General features: G+C 52.0%; 1 protein-coding gene across 1 annotated transcript in view; it reads right to left on the reverse strand.

Annotated features, from left to right (window-relative positions):
• The window catches only part of Nova2 (NOVA alternative splicing regulator 2), a 34,338-nt gene that overhangs the window by 15,095 nt on the left and 1,033 nt on the right, over positions 1–18,210 (reverse strand). The window contains 1 exon segment of the mRNA XM_028856142.2: positions 3,945–4,088. Coding sequence (XP_028711975.1) covers positions 3,945–4,088 — 144 coding nt within the window.

Below are 18,210 nucleotides of genomic sequence, written 5' to 3' on the forward strand. Positions count from 1 at the left end.
TCTAGGCAGGGGCTCTACCACTGAGCCACACCCCCAGCCCCTCACTGGGGATTCTAGCAGGGGCTCTACCACTGAGCCACACCCCAGCCCCTCACTGGGGGATTCTAGCAGGGGCTCTACCACTGACACAGGTCCCCAGCCCCTCACTGGGGGATTCTAGGCAGGGGCTCTACCACTGAGCCACACCCCAGCCCCTCACTGGGGGATTCTAGGCAGGGGCTCTACCACTGAGCCACACCTCCAGCCCCTCACTGGGGGATTCTAGGCAGTGCACTACCACTGAGCCACACCCCAGCCCCTCACTGGGGGATTCTAGGCAGGGGTTCTACCTTGAGCCACACCCCAGCCCCTCACTGGGGGACTCTAGGCAGGGGCTCTACCACTGAGCCACACCTCCAGCCCCTCACTGGGGGGATTCTAGGCAGGGGCTCTACCACTGAGCCATGCCCCCAGCTCTTCACTGGTGGATTCAAGGCAGGCTCTCTGGCCCTACGCCATGTCCTAGCCCTCTCTTTTTAAACTTTGACACAGGGTCTTGCTAAGTTAGCAGGGCAGGTCTTGAACCTGTGATCCTCCTATTCCATCCTTCTGAGTGGTTGGGAGCACTGACCCATGCCATCATGCCTGGCCTAATCTTACTCTGTCATACTGTTTCTCTGCTGTCATTTCTCTCCTGCTTCCACATGTCAGCCTCACCTTACAGCAAACCATCTCCCAGCACTTATCTTGTGGCCTGGTGGGGTCCCTTCTGCACCCCTTCCCTAGCTCATCTGAAGTCACTGTTGTAGGCTACTCCTCCGGGCAGCCCTATCTGCCCTCCCTGGTCTGGTTCAAACACTCCGTCTCAGCGCCACGCTGTCTGTGACCTTCCTAGTCTATCCCTGGCCACTCTGGGTCATCATTGGCGAGGGCTCTGTCTCCCTGGCTCCAGATCCAAGAAAACTAGGTTAGACTTCTCTTACTGCTGTGTCCACATGTCTGTCCAGCCAGGGACACAGAGGAGAAGAATGTGTGTTAAGTGACTGAATGAAAGCATGTCAGTCAGAAGACCAAGGGAATGCACGCAGAAGTGATGATAGTTCTGTGTTCTGGGTCCCTAGGTATGGAGGTGGGGTGGGGTTAGGAGGAGCCAGCCTTGCTGTGAGTCCTGGATGGTTCAGGTCAAGAGTTGGTTGTCTGTCTATGAGACGGGGACAGACGTGACTCACATCGGTTTGCTCACGGACAAAGTACGTGGTATAGGAGCGTCACGGACTGTCCTATCTCTTGGGGTGTCTCAGCAGCCTGGCCCTGGGGTGAAGCGCCGAGTCGGGAGGAGGGAATGTCGCCATCTCATAGCACAGAATGTGATGCAGAGGCAAGGAGCCAAGTGTCCTCAGACAGATGTCCCAGGCAGAGAGGTCTCACCCACATGGTGTGGGCTAGAAGGGGAAGGAGACACTGGGCCAGGATGGTGGAGGAAAGGAGGCGGGGCGGCCAGGCCGCTAGATTTTTCTCTAAACTCTTGGTCAAAGCAGCTTAGTGAGATGAAAGTCAGGGAGGGAAGGGAGGAGGACAGGGAAAGGGGGAAGAGGGAAGAGACAGCGAGGGGAGGGAGGGGAGGGAAAAATGGAAGAGAGGGAGACGGGGACAGGGATGAGGGAGAGAGGGAGGATGGGAGGAAATGGAAGGAGAAGGGAGGAACGATGGGGGAAGAGGAGAGGATAGAGAGAAAGGATGAAACTGATAAGAGAGAGAAGGAGAAAGGGAGAAGGAGAGGAGGAGAACTAGGGAGAGGGAGGATTGGAGAGAGAGGGAAGAAGGGAGGGAGGGGAAGAGAAAAGAGAGAGAAGGAGAGAGAGAGAGGAGGGAGAGAGATTGAGAAGGAGAGAGAGAGAGAGAGAGAGAGAGAGAGAGAGAGAGAGAGAGAGAGAGACCCAGACCCTGTGCTCCATCTCTGGTGTCTGACCTAAAAAGATCCAAGAGGATTACAAATGAACTAGAACCGGCAGCATGCTAGTGCAGTGCAGTTCTGGGGCCTTCCTGGGATTCCTGCGGCCAAAGCTCAGGCTCTGCTCTTGGGAGGGGGCAAAGGAGAGCGACAGACCTTGAAGGGTCTTAGAGAGGGTAGAGGGTTGGGGGCTAGGGATGCAGCTCAGGGGCGGAGCGAGCACCTAGCATACAGGGAGCCCTGGGTTTGATCCCCAGCACTGCATAAATCTCACACAATGGCAGTGGAGCCTGTAATCCTAGCCTGTTGGGTGTGGAAGCAGGAGGACCAGGAGTTCAAGGTCATCCTTGGCTATGTGGTGCGTATGAAGTGAGACTGTGCTTCCTAGAACCTTATCAAAAACAAAACAAAAACCATGTGGTTAAGACAGACTGTGGGAGCCCGTTCTGGGGTTCCTCGTGGCTTTACCCAGCAGGTCCGAATAGAGGATGATCAGGACCACGGGCCTGAGTGCAGGTGTCTGAGATGGCCTGCACTTGGCTGTGCTGGGGGAGGAGGTCTTTTGCTCCACCCCTTGGCGTCTCTATAAAAACCCTGGACCAGAGACAGTCGGGCCCGTTGGAATAGGTTCCAGGCCCTCTCGAGGCTCTCCTTTATTTTCTATCTGTTTATCTCCGCAAGATTCTCTGCTATAAATCCTTCTATCTAATATTTCCTGCTGCTCGCACTCAAGAAAACTCTGGGAAGCTGTGGGGGTGGCGGGTAAACGCCCCACAACAGACCAAGATGGAGCCTAAGAAGAGGCAGGGAATGAGCTGGGCTGAAATCAGTGAAGAAAAGAACAGCCACAGGAAGCCGAGACTTTGTAGGGTAGACACCTAGAGGGAGGCAGAGACAAGTGAACCGAGGCAGGAGCCAAGGAGGATTGACCGCACTGAGGGTCGCTGTTAAGTTGGTCAAACGAAGTTCTGAGGTGGGTGGGAAGGGAAACAGAGAGAGATGGGAGGACAGAAAGGTATGGCAGACAGAAGGACAGACAGATGGACCAGATAAGAGCCTCAGAGGACAGGAGACGGGATACGCAGACAGATCCCTAGAGACAAGAGCAGAGAGGGGCAGAAGGGCACAGAAGATGGGATGCGCAGAAACAGCTCTGTGAGAAGCATCAGGCAGGGCACAGCGGCGCGGCGCGCGTCTGTGATCCCCGCGCTGGGAGGCAGGGAAAGGACTGGAAGCTACAGGCCAGAACGCGCTACAGGGTGAGACAGTCTCGCTTTCAAAATGCCCCAAGCGCCGGGCGGTGGTGGCGCACGCCTTTAATCCCAGCACTCGGGAGGCAGAGCCAGGCGGATCTCTGTGAGTTCGAGGCCAGCCTGGGCTACCAAGTGAGTTCCAGGAAAGGCGCAGAGCTACACAGAGAAACCCTGTCTTGAAAAACAAAAAGCAAAAACAAAATCAAAATGCCCCAAGAAAACAAACCGCGTATGGGCCCCACATGATTTCAAGGTCACTCTTGACTACCTAAGGAAGTTCCAGGCCAGCCTGGGCTAAGTGAAGCACTATCTCAATGAAAAAAAAGAAAAAGAAAAGAAAAGATAAAAATAAAAAAGTGCCCCCTCTCCAAAACAACTCAGAGGAGAGTAAATTGGATGCAAGTGAGGGTAACAAGTCCAAATGGACAGAGGGGTATAAGTAATTGGGATGGCTGCCCCTACCCAGCCATGACACCTGCCACCCTCCCACCCTGGCTGCTCCAACTGACCGGAGGCGGCAGGTGTGTGGGAAGGGACACAACTGCCTGGCATAATGCAAATGAGGTCATGAATATGCAGCAGCTCATTGTCTGGCCCTGCCCCCACCCCCATCTGCTCAGGCCAGGCCCCTTGGGTTGCAGGCAGCTCAGACTCTTTTATGGGGAGGGAAGGCAGGCCCCCTCCATGATTCCCACAGTCCCAGGAAAGTGGAGAGGAGAGAGCGAGGTCGAGCTCAGGCACCTGGCGGGTCTGGGGCTTACCTGGGTAGAAGTCTTTGGACTTAGATAGCTTGATGGTGGCTCCGGTCTCCTTTTGCAGCTGCACGATAGTCTGGCCACCTTTGCCGATGATGGAGCCGGCTGCGTAACTGGGGATGAGCACCTTCAGGAAGTACTCGCCTTCCTCTGCAGGGCATACAGGGGGAGGAGGCAGTGAGCGAGGGAGGGGTCCCACTTTAGAAAGGCACCTCCAGGAAGATCCCAGCATGGGACCCCCCAGATCACAGCTTCACACTGTAGTAATGACCATGGCAACAGCAGTTAGAAAGAGAGCAAGCACAAAACCAGCTTCCCTCACTCACTCATTCACTCTTTTTTTTTTTTTTTTTTGTTTTTGCAACAAAGTCTCACTATGTAACCCCTGGCTGGTCTGGAACACACTATGCAGACCAGGCTGGTCTCGAGTTCACAGAGATCTTCCTGCCTCTGTCTCCCCAGCGCTGGGATTAGAGGTTGTGCACCACCATGCCTGACCTACATTCAATTTTTTTTTTTTTTTTTTTTTTTTTTTTTTGAGACAGGCTCTCACACAGTCCAGGACGGACTCAAATTATGTAGTTGTGGATGGCCTTGAATTCCTAATCCTCCTCTCTCCACACCACATCCCAAGTACTGGGATCACAGGAGTGCACCACGATACTGAATTTATGTGGTGCTGGGGATGGAACTCAGGGCTCCATGCCTGCTGGACCAGCACTCTGTGGACTAAACCACATCCTCAGGACTCATTCATTCATTCAACAAACAGTGACTGAGCACCTGCTGTATACATACTTGGCACGAATGCGGGGAAACAGCAAAAGCTTCCTGCACTCTGTGTGCAAATAAGGCCATGAGGATTGGAGTAATCTAAGCTAGAGCTCGGACAATTACATTCTTCTAGAGAGGAAAGACCTGGAGTTCATGCAAGACGGGAGGAAGTGGTATGAGAGCAAAAAGCAGCAGGAAAAAGAATGGGGAGGGCAGAGGAGTACAAGATCAGACGTGAAGGCCTACCGAAATGCACATCCTTAACATCACACACTTTCTTTTACTGTTTTAGGGTACTGGGTATTGAACTGAGGGTCTCTTGCAAATACTTTATCACTGAACCACGCCCCCAGTCCCTCACTGGAGGATTCTAGGTAGGGGCTCTACCACTGAGCCACACCCCAGCCCCTCACTGGGGGATTCTAGGCAGGTGCTCTACCACTGAGCCACACCCCAGCCCCTCACTGGGGGATTCTAGGCAGGGTCTCTACCACTGAGCCACACCCCAGCCCCTCACTGGGGGATTCTAGACAGGGGCTCTGCCACTGAGCCACGCCCCCAGCACCTCACTGGGGGATTCTAAGCAGGGGCTCTACCACTGAGCCATGTCCCAGTCCCCTTTAAAATTTTTGGGGCAGGGTCTCACCAGGTTGCCTAGAGCTGGCTTTCAAATCACTCTGTATCCTAAGCAAGCATCGAACTTGGGGGTTGATTCTCCTGCCTCAGCTTTCAGAGGGTCTGAGATGACAGGCCTCTGGCCACCCGGCCCAGCTCTGAGTAGGCATGTGTATTCATCACTCATGTGCAGCACCCGATAAACGCTCAATTCCACCCAAAGTACTTTACAAACATCAGTTATTTTAATTTTCACGCTGTCCCTGAAAAGAAACCCATTCTACGGATGGGAGAAATAAGGTTAACAAGGAATCCTCCCAGAGTCCCTGAGCTGGTAGGATGCAGAGCTGGAATGTGGACTCAGCCTGGTTCTGGAGTCCATGTCCTGGTCTGTTATCACTGAGGTACAGTGGAGGAGAGGAGCCGCACGGCAAAAGTGAGCCTCTGAGTGGACGGTACGTGAGTCCTTAGGAAAACCAACGGTGGATGGTTGGTGGGTGGGAAAAGGGAGACGGTGCTGGTGCGGTGGTGAGGCTTTCGGGCCACGGTGACGTCTGTGGCTCTTACTCAAGCAGGATGGGAGGATCAAGGGTGTGTGAACTAATTCAAGATTTGAGAACATTCCTCCGGGGCCAGCAAGATGGCTCAGTGATGAGAGGTGCTTGCTGCCAAGCCTGAGGACTTCAGTTCAATACCCAGGACCCACATTGTGGAAGGAGAGGACTGACTCCTGCAAGCTGTCCTCTGGTCTGCAAAAGCATGCTATGGTGTGTGTGCATACATGTGCACACACACACACAAATAAAAAGCAAAATATATTTTTTTGGGAGACAAGTTCTCTCTATTATGTAGCCCTGACTGTCCTGGAACTCACTATGTAGACCAGGCTCATAGATATCCAACTGTATCCATCTCCTAAGTGCTGGGATTAAAGCACATGCCACCATGCCTGGCTTTAGGCTATGAATACAACAGAGTGCTTGCCTAGCATGCATGAAGCCCTGGGTTCGATCCCCAGCACCATATAAATTGAGTGTGATGGTGCACACCTGTGATCCTGGCACTTGGGAGGGCAAAGGCAGGAGTTCAGGGTTATCCTTGGCTACACAATGAGTTCGAGGCCAGCCTGCGCTATATGAGACCCTATCTTGAAAACAAGACAAAACAAAATATTCCTCTGATGCCTATGACAGGAACAGATCGTAAGGGCAAAGGGGAAGGAGGCAGGTGTTACAAGAGGTCCCGAGGGGCAGTGGACTGACTTAGGGAGCCACGACGGGGAAATGGACCGATGAGGGCTGGATTGGAGATTTTCACTTTGTGCACCGTTGGGGGGAATGCATACATGTTTGCACGTGTGTGGAGACAAGAGATAGGATTCCTTATGGGTTTGGAACTCGTGGTGTGGGCAAGGTTTACCTTACATAGGCCAGAGGACAACCTGTGGGAGTCAGTTCTCTCCTCCCTCGGTGAGGAACCCGAGGACTGAACTCAGGTCCTCAGGCTTGACAGCAAGCCTCTTTACCCATGGAGCCATCTTGCTTTGTTTTGTTTTTGTTGAGACAGGGTTTCTCTGTGTAACCCTGGCTGTCCTGGAACTCGCTTAGTAGACCAGGCTGGCCTCGAACTCAGAGATCCATCTGCCTCTACCTCCCTAGTGTTGAGATTTAAAGGCGTGCGCCACCACCGACGGGCTCCTGCTAAGCCAGCTTGCTGACCTCTGGACAGTCATTCTTATAGACCAATGTTCTCAGTAACGCAGCCACACGTGAAACACCTAGTTAGTGCATCCTTAAGGCAAATCTCTAACCTAACTTTTAACTTCTCAACAGTTAGCCCTCGGTGCTCCCAGGATGAAAATTCTACAGCCTTTTCAGTGGGAGGCCTTTTGTGATATGGCCCTGTGTCTCAGCTTCGCTTCCTCATCACCCTTGGGGACCAGATTCACTGTCCTTCTATTTCTTCAGATATTACCTGTTCCCTCCCACCTCAAGGCCTTTGCAGATGCTCTCTGCCTGGCACTTCCTCTCATTTTGGGGGGCTTCACTGCAATGTTACTTATTCTCACAACCTTTCCTGCAACACTGAGACGTGAAGGCCCCCCCCCCCACCTTGCTTCATACATCCAGAGCAGAGCAGTTTGTCACATGGGGCCAACACGGACCCCACCCACAGAGCGCACCTCTGTGTCCCTTGCACCATCAACAGCACACAGGAGGCTTGGGATAAAAAGTGGGAAAGGAAAGGGAGTCGGGCCATTCTGCTTCCAAGGCTTAAGGGCTTTACCATCCCCCAGGGATTTCAACTTTTTCTTTTAAGTATAGGATGCCTATTTTTAACCATCAAACACAAAACCCCAAATGGTAGTAGGGTGAGCAAAGCTGCCTCCCAGAGCACATAAAAGAAAATAGTTATTTGCAATTGGGAGGTGTGGCTCAGTGGTAGAGCCCCTGCCTAGAATCCCCCAGTGAGGGGCTGGGGTGTGGCTCAGTGGTGGAGCCCCTGCCTAGAATCCCCCAGTGAGGGGCTGGGGTGTGGCTCAGTGGTAGAGCCCCTGCCTAGAATCCCCCAGTGAGGGGCTGGGGTGTGGCTCAGTGGTAGAGCCCCTGCCTAGAATCCCCCAGTGAGGGGCTGGGGACGTGGCTCAGTGGTAGAGCCCCTGCCTAGAATCCCCCAGTGAGGCTTTGGGGGCGTGGCTCAGTGGTAGAGAACTTGCCCAGAGTGCACCAGTGTGGAGCGTCCACCTACTGTCCCAGGTCCTGAGCTCCACTTCTAGCCCTGCACAAACTATAGAAAGCTGACCTGGATGGGGTAGGTGCTAAGTTCTTCCACCTCAGCAGGGGTCCTTCAGAGTGAGGGGTCTGGGATCCTAATATGTTTTGTATGGTGGTGTGGGGCACAGTGGCTGAACCTGGCCTTCCAAGCATGAGGAGGAAGTCAAGAATAAAAGGGTTTTATTGAGCCCAAGGCAATCCTCTTAAAATGGCCTAATCAGACCATTAAGCCTATTAGGTAATTAACCTCCCCCCACCCCAGGGAGCCCTCTCATCCATCATCAGGACCCCTGCTCAATTCACTTTCTTCTCCCCCCTCCTCTTTTTTTTTTTTTTTTTTGATGCAGCTTAGCCATGTACCCTAGACTGGCCTCAAATTCATAATCCTCCTGCCTCAGTCACTCAAGTGCTGGAATGACAGGCTGCATCATGATGACTATCCCTCCCGGGTTCCCTTTGGGTGCTCAGAAGTGTCTATCATCTCTGAAAGCTGGGATGTCCACACCTCATTCCCTCTGTCCTGTGACCCCTCAAGCTCCAGCTGGTGATTTCCATATGGAGCAGGCAGACGATCACAAATGAAGTGTGAATTTTGTTACTGAAAGTCTAAATGGCTTTGGATACTTTGTCTCACCTCTTTTCCAGCCTCAATTTCCTAACAGTAAAATTGAAGACACAGTAGCACTGACTTCCAGGGGATATAATCATTCACTCAACAATGACCCGAAAAGCAGCTAGTATGTTCTGGGCACACAGCACTTATCCACGCCATATGCTGCTATCATCATGACCATCCATTGTTTGTTTTTGAGGCTGGCTGTCCTGGAACTCATTCTGTAAACCAGGCTGGTCTCCAACTCACAGAGATCCTCCTGCCTCTGCCTCTGGAGTGCTGGGATCAAAGGCCTGCACCACCAACCTCCTGCCTCAGCCTTCCCAGAGCTTGTAGTAAAGTACCTTTCAGTGCTCAGCACATGATGGGTGGGTGCTCTGTGCTCTGGGAGTAGAAAGCCAGTGTTTAAGTTTGGGGATTTGGTTGGGAGGCAGGAGAAAGAGGGGGAACTTTATGTCCCTCATCATCTAGTCTGCCCAAGCAGTGACCCACATTTTGGAAATGTCCTCTTTGATTTTTTCTTCTTTAGCCCACCTTCTCTCTGTATGTATGCAGCACACACGGAGGTCAGAGGACAATCTGGGGCAGCTGCCGGTTCTTTACCTCTCCTTAGGTCACCACACACGGCAGTGCCCGTCTTACCCGCTGAGCCATCTCACCTGTTCTTTTATTTTCTTTTTGTGGTACTAACAATTGGATTGAACTCAGGGCCTCCTATATACTAGACAAGTGCTCTACCACTGAGCCACACCCTCACTGGGGGATTCTAGGCAGGGGCTCTATCACTGACCCACGCCCCAGCCCCTCACTGGGGGATTCTAGGCAGGGGCTCTACCACTGAGCCACACCCCCATCCCCTCAATGGGGGATTCTAGGCAGGGGCTCTACCACTGAGCCACACCCCAGCCCCTCACTGGGGGATTCTAGGCAGGGGCTCTACCACTGAGCCACACCCCAGCCCCTCACTGGGGGATTCTAGGCAGGGGCTCTACCACTGAGCCACACCCCAGCCCCTCACTGGGGGATTCTAGGCAGGGGCTCTACCACTGAGCCACACCCCCATCCCCTCAATGGGGGATTCTAGGCAGGGGCTCTACCACTGAGCCATGCCCCAACTCCTACATGGGCAGATTTGAAGCAAGTGCTCTACCACTGAGTTACATTTCCAGCCTTTTAAAAAATTTTTTATTTTGAGATAGGATCTAACTGAGTTATCCAGAATGACCTTCAACTCACAGTCCTCCTTGCCTCAGTCTCCAGAATAGCTGGAGTTACAGGCCAGCACTTTCCCACCCTGCCTGGGGAAGGCCTTCTGATACAAGGGCAACCCCATGCCTAGTCTCTTGTCTGGAAATCTCTCTGGTACCTTCCTTTGTAGAGTGTTGTCATTACATTTTGTTTACTCTCTCCGTGTGTGTGTGTGTGTGTGTGTGTGTGTGTGTGTGTGTGTGTGTGTGTGTGTGTTTGTAGGGGTGCCGTGGTGTGAGTATGGAGGTTAGAGAATAACTACCATGTGGGTCCTGGGGAGTGAACTCAGGTCATCAAGCTGGGTGGGAAGTATTTTTATTTAACCTGCTCAGCCATCACCAGCTCTCTCCAGCTTTCTTCTGTCGTAAACTTGATTTCTGCCCTCCTATGCACCCCTGAATCACGACATCTTCCCTTCTCCTCTCCTTCTTCCTTCCCTTTCTGCAACGAGCCTTCCTTGAACACCTGCTCGGGGCCCGTGCTGGCATTAGATGCTGGGGATACAGCAGGGAGCCCCTTTTCCTTAAACTTTTAAGACGTATGAACACTTGTATGGACAGGGGGGAAATTCTGGACCAGCGAGATGGCTCAAAAGATTTCAAGCCAGGCATGGCTGTGCACATCCTGGATCCTAGAACTCAGGATGGTGAAGTATTTGAAATGTCCAGCCCAGCCTGGGTTGCAGAGGGAGTTTCTGGTTTTAAAAAACCAACCAAAGAAACTCGGGCCGGCCAGATGGCTCAGTGGGTGAGGGTGCTTGCCTCCAACTTGACCACTGGAGTTCGAGTCCTCAGTCCCACTGCGGGGAAGGAGAGAATCAGCTCCTCAAGCAGTCCTGTGACCCCGACTTGTGCCCCACCGCACAGGCACGCGCGCGCGCGCGCACACACACACACACACACCCAACACCCTAAGTGAATAAGTAATTAACCAAATAAATGTAATTAAAACAAACAACTGTGGCGGAAGGGAGACAGCTACCACAACAGGACCTGATGGGGCACACCTCTAATCCCAGCCCCACTGAAGCGTGAACAGGAGGATCAGGATAACGCGAGCCCGGACTGCGGAGAGAGCTGCGGGTCTACCTACCCCACATGAGACTCTGTCTCTGACGAGAAAAACAAGGAACAAAAACCCAACACGAAGCAAAAATATAGCTAGTTTCTCTCAGATGCAGGATCCATCTAATTCCTGGGAGGGCGGATGTATTCAAAGGCAGGATGCTCGGCTAGCCCGTGGGATGCCCACGTCCAACCTGGTCCCCAGTAAACCGGGCACAGTGGCACACACCTGTAACGTCAGCATTTGGGAGGTGGAAATAGGAGGATCAGGAGTTCAAGGTCATGCTGGGCTACTTAGAGAGCTTAAGGTGAGCCTGGACTACATAAGGCCCTATCTCAAATTATACATATATGTATCGTGTATATGTATGTATCATCCATCCATCCATCCACCTACCCCCTCATCTATCATCTACGTGATAGACTCATGGAAACGTCATAACGAGGGGCCAGCGAGATGCCTCAGCAGGTGAAGGCATTTACCCCCAAGCCTAACAACCACTGTTCTCAGATCTCCACATGTGTGCTGCGGCATACATACCCAGCCACCCACACACACACACACACCGTGAATGAATACATGTAATTTAAAATGTTAAACATTCATAATAAAACTCATTGTTTCATACACACACACACACACACACACACACACACACACACTCACACAGTATTAACTCAAAGAAAATAGCCCACCAAAAGAGTTGGGATGAGATTTAAAAACCACTGCCAATAATTACAAATGGCTTTACCTCTTTCAGTGTATCAACATAAACTCACGATAGTCAAGAAGAACATAAAAACACTTGTGGGTGATGAGGCCTCCTGACCATAGAAACTCAAAAATAGGAACTCCAGAAGTCCCCACTGTGGACCTCTGTCTGTCACCTGTCCTTTCTAGAAACTTCCACCTAGCCTCCCTGTTTGGGGCACAGCACACTATGGAGTCCACCTCTTTTGGGAAGGAGCCAAGCCTCTGTTTCCTACAGCAAAGGCAGAGACGTTGACCTTGGCTGAACCTGGAACCCGGAGACCTCACAGGCCTTTCCCTGTCTGAACAGCCAATGCTGAGCTTTCTGTGCCCGTGAGGAAGACAGGCCAGAGGCCAGGACTCACACTCGTCCACACAGCTCCCAGAGCCCAGTGACAGTGACAGAGTGACAGAGAAGTTGATGAGGAAAGCTCCCACGCCCCTCTTGCTGGTCTCCTCCGGGGCTGCAGTGTCAAGCATGGCCACCTCAAGACAAAGCTGGCCCCTCCTGCTTACCAGGCCCCCGGCCAACACTTCCTTTCACGCCCATCTCCCTTGACGATGCTTCCGGTACACTCACCCAGTACACTGCCTTACAGAGAAATCTGGCCTACCCAAGAGATCTGGACTCTCCAGGCAAGAGTGGGACATTGCCACCGAGTGGATCCTGTAAGGTGGCTTAGTTCCCCAGGGGTCACCAGTGACAAAATTAGAGCCCAGGCTGACGTAGTGGCACACGTCTCAAATCTCAGTACTCCAGAGGACTGCCGCAAGTTCAAAGCCAAGCTGGGCCACACCACCCAGGCTAGTTAGGGCTACACAGCAAAACTCTGTCTTGATACAAAACAAAACACCGCTCACACACATGCATATAAGCCAGAAAACATTTGGGACTGGAGAGACAGCTCAGTGGTTGAAAGTATTTTCTGTGCAACCATGGGATTCTAGCACCTATACAAAAAGTCTCACACTCAAGTATGCCTCAAACCCAGTGCTGTGGTGGGTGGAGACGGGAAGCTGGCTGGCACTTGCCTGCTGTCACCCTAGCCGAAAATAATCGAGATCTATGTTCAAGCAGAGACCTCCAACTCAATAAGACAGAAGGTAATAGAGAGGATACTGGAGATCTTCCTCTGGCCTCCATGCATACACATAGGTGCACACACACACACACACACACACACACACACACACACACACGAGCATGCACATGGGGTCAAAGAAGCACACACGTTAGCGAGGTTGTTTTGGGTGATACCATGTCTAGAGGGAGCCAAAGTTGGGGTGTTGTCCTCATGGTACCTGTTCGTGGTGGGGGCTAGGGCTGGGGGAGTTGATGTGTTATACAAAGGCAAGAGGAGCCCAGGGTGTGAGTTTGAGCATGTCACAGGAAGCATTGGTGGTGGTGGGGGGTTACTGGGGGAAGCCAAGAAACATCGAGGGCATGGTGTGGAAGCATGTGCTGGGGAGGGGTGGGGCAGCAAGGCATTTGGGTCTCTTCATGAATGATCATGTGCTAGCTTGTGCAGAAGAGCAGCCTGTCTGGATTGTGCCTGCTCAGAGTAACATCCTGAAGGTGTGATGCTCTTAGAGAGACTGAGAGATCGGTGCAGTGGGCCTGGAGATGTAGCACAGGGGTAGAGCACCTGCCTAGCCTATGTGAAGTCCTGGGTTCAATTCCACAGCATACCAAAATAGAAGAAAAGAGGAGGGGAGGAAGGGGTGGGGCTGGCAGGGTGGCTTATCAAACGGAGGTGCCCGCCCCCGGATCCGAAGACCTGAGTTTGATGACTGGGACCCATACTGTGGAAGGAAAGAACCAGCTTCCATAAGCTGACCTGATGTGCCCCATCCACTTGAATGAATAAATGTAATACGACTGTAAACAAAACAAACCAGACAAAAAGCAAGGGTAAAGCCCCCTTGGGCAAGTCTCACTTAAGAAAAAAAAAAAAAAAAAAAAAAAAGGTTATTCTGGGACTAAAGAGATGGCAAGCCAGTTACTGTTTTTGCAAATATTTGGAGTTTGGTTGCCAGTACCCACATCTGGCGGCTTACAACTGCTAGGAGCCCCAGCTCCAGGCAGGGATCCCATACCTCTGGCCTCTGAGGGCACCCACACACATGAGCATATGCACACACACACACACACACACACACACACACACACACACACACACACACATTTAAAATAAAAATAATTTAAAAAAGGATTATTCTTCCATATTCTTGGTGGCAGAGTTAGAAGCCATGATGGGGTAGTGATAATACGCTCCAGCAAGAGGACTGGACTTTGGATTCTCAGAACCTATATGGATGCTGGGGGAAGTCGGGGGGCTACCAACACGGCTCACCATGTCTGGCTCGCACAGGGAATTTCAGTAACTAGACGGAACCACCCAGACCAGTCAGTTTATCTAGAGCAGTGAATCCTGCTGACCCCATTTTCCAGAAGGGAGACTGAGGTTTGGAGCATTGAAATCCCTTGTTAAGAGTCCCATGCCAAATACACGGTGGTGATATGCTTTGAACCTGGCAAGGAAGTTTTCCTTCCATGACTTTTTTTTTCTTAGTTTTAGATTTATATATTTTATATGTATTAAGTGATTTGCTTAAGTGAGCACATGTGAGCAAAACACTCAAAGACATAAAATATCTTTTAAAAAATGTCTCATGTGCACCACATGCATTACCTAGTGCCCTCAGAAGTCAGAAGAAGGCATTGAATCCCCAGGAACTATAGTTACAACCGGTCGTGAGCCACTGTGCAGGCGCTGAGGATTGAACCTGGGTCCTCTGCGAGAACACACGCTCTTAACTGCTGAGCCATCTCTCCAGCCTCTGTCCATCCAGGGCTTTTGTCCTGGTGGCCTCTCTCTCTCTCTCTCTCTCTCTCTCTCTCTCTCTCTGTGTGTGTGTGTGTGTGTGTGTGTGTGTGTGTGTTTGGGGTCAGGGACTCTGGGGTTGAGATCTGGGTGGGGAGCTCCTGGGGTGTGAGATATGTCTGTGCCTGCCGATGGTGGGCCAGGTAAGATGATCTGGTCACTGAAGTTAAAACTTAAGAATTACAGCCTGCACTGGGTGGTGGTGGCACACGCCTTTAATCCCAGCACTTGGGAGGCAGAGGCAGGTAGATCTTTGTGAGTTCGAGGCCAGCCTGGTCTACAGAGCGAGACCCAGGAAAGGCGCAAAACTACACAGAGAAACCCTGTCTCAAACCCCCCCCCCCAAAAAAAAAAGAATTACAGCCTGCACAATAGGTGACACTCTTACACTTACTTTTTATTATTGTGTGTGTACATGATGTATGTGTGCGCTCATGTGCCACGATGTGTGCAAGAAGGGGAGAGGGCAGCTTTTTGCAGGTGTGTCTCTCCTTTTGCCTTTGCCTGGGATCCAGGAATCACATCCACATGGCCAGGCTTGTGCAGAAAGCCCCTGTACCAGCTAGGCCACTTGAGGCTCTTTCTGGGGACACTCTTAAGTCTACCAGACAGGTGTCACCCCCCCCCCCAAAAAAAAAAACAAAACCTTGGTACTGGGTATAAAGCTCAGTGCCTTGCACATGCTGGGCAGGCATTTGATTGTTGAGCCACACCCACAGCCCCTCACTGGGTGGGGATTCTAGGCAGGGGCTCTACCACTGAGCCACACCCCAGCCCCTCATGGGGATTCTAGGCAGGGGCTCTACCACTGAGCCACACCCCCAGCCCCTCACTGGGGGATTCTAGGCAGGGGCTCTTCCACTGAGCCACACCCCAGCCCCTCACTGGGGGATTCTAGGCAGGGGCTCTACCACTGAGCCACACCCCAGCCCCTCACTGGGGGATTCTAGGCAGGGGCTCTACCACTGAGCCACACCCCCAGCCCCTCACTGGGGGATTCTAGGCAGGGGCTCTACCACTGAGCCACACCCCCAGCCCCTCACTGGGGGGTTCTAGGCAGGGGATCTACCACTGTGACATGCATCCAGGCCCCCACTAGAGGATTCTAGGCAAAGGTTCCATAATTGAGCTACATCCCTAGCTCCATTTTTTATTTGTTTATTCATTTTACTTTTTTATTTTGAGACAGGGTCTGGCTATGTAGCCCAGGTTGACCTTCAATCTCCAGTCATCCCACGCTAGCCTCTCCATAGCTGGGATTACAGGCAGTTTCTTTGATTTTTTTTTTTTCAAATAACTCCCAAGGCTGGATTTTCTTCCAATCTCTTCACTGGAGTCCTCTTGCTCTGAGTAACCTCCTTTCCCTCCAGTGACATTTGTCAGACAGCCAGGTTTCCAGACACCAGCCAGAAAGGCCACTAGTTCCTGCCCCCCCCCCAATGCCCCTAACAACAAGGTTTGTTTGGTCTGTTATCACCTGTGATGCCCTGGTAGAGTCCTCCACCACTCTGAACCTCAGTGTCCTCTCTGAACAAGGCATCCTCCATAGAATCTGTCCACACCGTGGAGCCGGCCTCCCTAGTTCAAATCATAGTCCTGCTTCTTCTTAGCTGAGTGATCCTGCCCAAGTTCCCAAACCTCTCTGTGCTTCAGCGTTCATTTGAAAGATGGGTAACAGAATCGGAAGTATTCAATGACCCATATCCAATAGTTTCCATAATACTTCTTGGTACCATAAATGTTAGCCGTGATTATAATTTATTGGTATTTTTACATCACAGCATGTTGGGAGAATGAGATGGAATTGCATGTCTGACATTAAGCAATGATATGCGAGCCATTATGACATTATCAATATCGTTATTGTCATGCGTGCATTTAGAAACTGGGGACACAGAGGCGCAGAAAGAGGGAGAGGTTGGCCAAGCATCCCACAGCCACCACGGTCCTCCACTGAAAGGAACTAACAAATCTGAGATCAAAGTCACCGACATTTGCCTTGCTCCAGACTATTTCTCTCAGTAGAGGACCGCTTTTTTGTATCTCCTGGCCTCGGTTTCCCCAAATACGGTCTGGAGGTAGGGGAGGGTCTGCAGGTTATAGTTCCTAAAGACTCCACTTAGTTTTGCCACTGTAGAAGGAAACATGAAATCCCAGTGATTAAGTCTCCATGACCTGCAACCAATCAGTCCAGGGTTCAATAAATTCTGGATCTGCCACTTAGGAGCCCTGTGACCTTGGATAAGCTGTTTCATCTCACTGAGTCTCAGTTTCCCTCACTGGCTAACACACACACACACACACACACACACACACACACACACACACACACACACCACACACCTTCAATACTCCCTTCAGAGGGTTGAATTGAGAAATTCACCTGGATCTCAGAGCCTGCCACAGCAGCACTGGAAGGGACGGTCACCAGCGGCCACGCACGGCAATTGCCGCCTAGCCAGATCTGGGTCCCTGATCCTTACTGGGACTGGCATCAGCACCAGGGCAGGAAGGAAGAAAGGAAGCCGGCTTTGGACATTTTCATGTTTGTGCTAGGGGTGGGGGCAGGAAGACAGGCAGGAAATTCTCTCTCACCCCTCCCCCAACTTCCCTTTCCTTCAATTTCTGCTGAGCACCCTCCCAGGCATCCCAGGGAACTTGGAATCCTGTCCCACCTGGCTTGAGGTGAGGGGGCCTGGGGAGAGAGAAAGAAGGAAGGGACTCCCGTTTATTCCAGGGGAGGCATGGGGAGTCGGCACCTGACTGCTGCTGAGCCTAGCTGGAGGGAGGTTATATGCGCTCCTTGTTCAAACAAGATGAAGAGGGGGTTTTGGGATCACGAGGGAGAATCTGTCTATTCTGGGGGTCTCCTTCCTATCAGAGAGCCGGAGAGCTCTGAAGATCCTCGCTTCTCCCATGTCCCACTTGTTTCCTGTCCCCACTGGCATCGAGGACAGCGCCTCGGGTCCCCTGCTTAGCCTTTTCTGCTGTGCACACACACACACACCTCTCACAGACGGCACACACAGAGGGTCCGTTTTGTGCAGCCTACGTGTCTCCGAGGTATCTAACATGGAGCTGCCTCATACACACATGCACACCCATGCTGTCACCCCCTGCATCTCCCCCACCCATCTCTGGTGTGTAACACACCCAGCTCTTCTACACACACCTCCCCGCGTTACACATCTACACACATTTGGGTGTCGCATATCTCCCGGATCCAGGGTGTCCTGAGCATACATCCCTAAGTCACTTGGAACTCCATTTTTCGCTCTCCTGGTGAACACACCCTCAATGGGTTTCACCCAGCCACGAGCCCCAGCTTTCTCTTTTCGTACCCCCACCACCCCCAGTTACACACCCCCTCTGATGTCACCGTTGCACACCTCCATGTGTCACGCCCAACCATAGCCTCTCTGGAGTCACACCCACACCCTTTTTCCTTGTCACATCCCTGCACCAGCTTCTCCTGGTCCCACTCCACCCCATCCATACGCACTGGTACCCCACATGTAGAACGAACCCCTGTCCCCCCAGTCCACACA

This window comes from Peromyscus leucopus, chromosome 1, assembly GCF_004664715.2.
Source record: "Peromyscus leucopus breed LL Stock chromosome 1, UCI_PerLeu_2.1, whole genome shotgun sequence".
Lineage (NCBI taxonomy): Eukaryota > Metazoa > Chordata > Mammalia > Rodentia > Cricetidae > Peromyscus > Peromyscus leucopus.